Genomic DNA, 3,533 nt, shown 5'->3' with positions numbered 1-3,533 from the left:
AAATTGGCTGCTTGGGATGACGAGACCACTGCATCGTTGCAGGTTGGCGGCCACCGTCACACGGTGCGCTTCGACACGCATCTGCAGCAACCAGCACCCAAGTGTGCCAGCGGCAGCGCGACCCACTTGTAAGCGGTGTGGATCCCACAAGTGCGCTATTCACAGAGGCTTCATATTGGCGGCTGGTGTTCATGGGTGCCCTGCATGCAGCACAGGCCAGAGGGCACGCTCAGCACCGGTCACGCGATGGTGGGACGCGGGGAGGGAGGCGCGTTTCATCCCTCCGCCATTTCCGAGCTCGAATCCGCTTCAGCAACATTAGCCCGGAGTTGCGCGACTAGTGAGTGCACAAGCTGCAGTTTTGCTGCTTGTGCAAGGATGGGTGCTCTGCTGGCACCTGGCAGCGGTTTCCTGACCAAGGGCGATGGTTGCATGTGCGTACTGCCGCGTCAACGCACCACCGGCGTGACATACTGGTGTGTCCGCGTGCTTCTACATTCTCGCACTTAAGATACATATGTCGCAGCACCGTTCTTTGCTGTTCTGATTCCTCATCAGTTTGTTGACTTTGAAATTTATATCCGAGCCCAAGATGCAAGCGGGCCTCGCGGGAGGCGTTCCTTAGGATACGCGTGGTCTTACCATGGATTCTATGCTGTTAGAACCCGCCGGTGGAGCGGCTGGCAGCAGGGAGGCAGCGCTGCTGCGAGAGCAGCAGCAAGCGAAGCGGGAGTTTGCGGTGAGTGATTGGTCTAATCCACTATGTAGAAGAATTTCAATAGATCCCGCATCACCAGGGGGTATGACAATTGCGCCCTGTTCGCCCAGTCCTCTGCTAGCGCTCTGCTGCTGCTGCGCTCGCGCATGCGGCCATGCACGGTATATGTACAGCAGCACACCTGGCGGCATGCGAAATTTGAAATTGCGCACAGGACCTGTCGCGCCGCTATGCGGAGAAGGACGCCAAGGAGGGCGCGCTGCGCCTGAAGCTGCGCGAGGCGCGTGCCGCGCTCGCCGCGCGCGAGCGGCAGCTCGCTGGCGCGCAGCGCGCGATGCAGCGGCTGTCGGAGGACAAGGCGCGCCTGCAGGTGCGCGCAGCGCAACGGCAATCGGTGCGCTAGCATGCTGCGGAGGCCGCTTTGCGGGCCGACTTGACCCCAGCATGGGCACTCCCTTACACAGCAGCGCGCCGCTCCGCGTGACCCCCGCCTCACGGCACACGTCGGCGGTGGCGAAGCGCCGCACACTGCATGAGTGTTGGGGAAATTCCGCCAGCGGCTTGGGGAAGCGCGGCCTGGTCGCAAGGCCAGCTGCAGCCCCAAGTACGGGGCCCACCAGCGGGGGGTTGGCGGCAGTCTGCGCAGCCTCCCCACTGCGGGTGCCAACCCGGGCGCAACCTTTCCCCCACGCAGGAGGAGGCGGCGGCGGGGCGGCTGGCGGCGCAGAAGCTCAAGTCGCGCGCCTCGGGGCTGACGCAGGAGCAGCAGGAGCGGCACCGCAAGCAGGTGCGGCCGCTGCACACAAACACACACACACACACACACACACACACACACACACACACACACACACACACACACACACACACACTCATGAGCACGCCTCGCTTGCGCCACCGCAAGCAGGTGGGGCCACTGCAGCCATGCCCTACGTTCAGCCCCGCTTGCGCTACAGCAAGCAGGCAGGGCCGCTGCTGCCTTGCCCCCCCACCCTGCCCCCGCCCCGTGTCGGCCGGCCGCACTCGTGCCGGGAGCCGCGGACCAACAGAAAAAAGTACCGAACGAGCAAAAGCACATCAGGAAGCCGTGCCGGATGCAAACAAGCGGCGCTTCTTAGGCAAGCGTGGTCGTATCGCCTCCCAACGCAGACGGAAGAGCTGCGGCGGCGCTTGGCGGAGCTGGAGGCTGAGCTGGCAGATGCGGCTGAGGTGAGTCATTACAGGATCCTCACTCGGCGCTGACAACACCACTCAGACACCACACACACACACACACTCACGCACGCACACACACACACACACACACACACACACACAAAACACACACACACACACTTGCGTACGTACGTGCGCACTTACTCATGCACACACAAACACTCACATACACCCACATGACACACGGTAAACGTCGACACTCACACCCGCCAGGTCAGCATCGAGCAGCGCCGCCAGGTGGAGGTGCTGCAGCGCGCCCTCGAGACGCGCGCCAAGGACCTCTCCCGCAAGCTGGGGGCCGGCGCTGACGTCACCGCCGGGCTGCTGCACGCGCTGGCAGGTGGGTGCGGGGGCCCGGCGGCTCCGCACGCGCGCCTCCCGGGGTCCCGAGGGACGAACGAGAGCAACAATAGCAGTAAAGACGCGGCGCGGCCCCGCATCACAGCGGATGGGGCGCTTCTGCAGGCCCTGGGGTTTGAGCCTTGGTCGTTCGCTCTCGCGGCGGCGTTGTTGCGGGCCGCTTCGGTCTTGCACAAGGCGGCCGCGCGAGGGTGGGTGAGCGGCGCAGGCTCCAAGCGCCCTCCCGTAAGCCGTGCTGTGCGTGAGCACGTCCCCGCTGTCCCCGCTTCTGCCTGCAGAGGCGCGGGAGGAGTCGCTGTCGATCGCCAAGCAGCTGGCGGAGGCGAAGGCAGAGCAACACAAGATGCGCACCGCGGCTGACAAGGCACGTGTGTTAGGGGCCGGTGATCGCGGCGGCTGGCGGGCGATACGAAGGGCGAGGGGGGGCCCTGCGCCACGCTTACGCCGGAATTTGTGTCGGCGGTGGTGTGCTGGGCATCTTGCTCGTCTGGTAATCTGCTTGCGTTGCCGCACCTCACTCCGCTGCCATTGCGCATGTGCACGCGCGCGTGAGTGCACATGAGCATAGGCACGCTGGCATGCAGACGCATGTGCACGCACAATCATACACTCTCACGCACATACATAACATCAGATTTTTAATCCTCGCGCACCGCAGCTGGCGCAGCGCCTTGAGACAGCCGAGCTGGTCCGCTCCGACGCGGAGGCAGCTGCAGAGCAGCTGCGCCAGCGGCTCGAGAAGCTGGTGGCGTCCGGCTCCTCCTGGCAGGTCCGAGCATGGGGTCGAGAAGGCCCACCCTAGTGCTTGATAACATGCATGTACCTTGGCTGATTCAGCATGCAGCATGCAACCCTCTCTTGTTTGGCGATAAACATGCGCCCGCAGGGGGTGCGCAAGCCCCCAACCTACCCCCACCTCACTGCCCCCGCGCGGCACGTCGCCGTCCCGTGTGCAAAAGGCCGAACGAGAGGAAGCCGCCGCGCAGCTTCTCGTGCTGCGGGAGGAGGTGGCACGGCTGGGGCGGGAGCGGGACGACCTGCTGGACTGCCTGGAGGAGGAGGAGCAGCAGCAGCAGCAGCAGCAGCAGCAGCAGCAGCAGCAGCAGCAGCAGCGCGTGCCCGGCCGGCAGGGCGCGGCGTCGCCGGGGCGGCAGAGGGGGCGGGAGGAGGGCGAGGGGAACGCGGCAGAGGAAGGCGGCAGGTGCGGGCCGCAGGCGCGGAGGGGCGGGGAGGGGGCGGG

General features: G+C 65.2%; 1 protein-coding gene across 1 annotated transcript in view; it reads left to right on the top strand.

Annotated features, from left to right (window-relative positions):
- Positions 1-643: 643 nt before the first annotated feature.
- MNEG_12310 (hypothetical protein) overlaps positions 644-3,533 on the top strand; it is a gene marked incomplete at both ends in the record, with an annotated part of 4,986 nt that continues 2,096 nt past the window's right edge. Inside the window, 8 exons of the mRNA XM_014039218.1 lie at positions 644-739; positions 933-1,088; positions 1,413-1,505; positions 1,868-1,927; positions 2,147-2,273; positions 2,572-2,663; positions 2,952-3,062; positions 3,253-3,494. Of these exons, the coding sequence (XP_013894672.1) occupies positions 644-739; positions 933-1,088; positions 1,413-1,505; positions 1,868-1,927; positions 2,147-2,273; positions 2,572-2,663; positions 2,952-3,062; positions 3,253-3,494 (977 nt within the window). The remainder of the gene's footprint in view (positions 740-932; positions 1,089-1,412; positions 1,506-1,867; positions 1,928-2,146; positions 2,274-2,571; positions 2,664-2,951; positions 3,063-3,252; positions 3,495-3,533) is intronic.

The sequence above is a fragment of the Monoraphidium neglectum genome (assembly GCF_000611645.1).
Source record: "Monoraphidium neglectum strain SAG 48.87 unplaced genomic scaffold scaffold03179, whole genome shotgun sequence".
Classification (NCBI taxonomy): domain Eukaryota; kingdom Viridiplantae; phylum Chlorophyta; class Chlorophyceae; order Sphaeropleales; family Selenastraceae; genus Monoraphidium; species Monoraphidium neglectum.
This window is presented reverse-complemented; position numbering and strand designations above follow the sequence as displayed.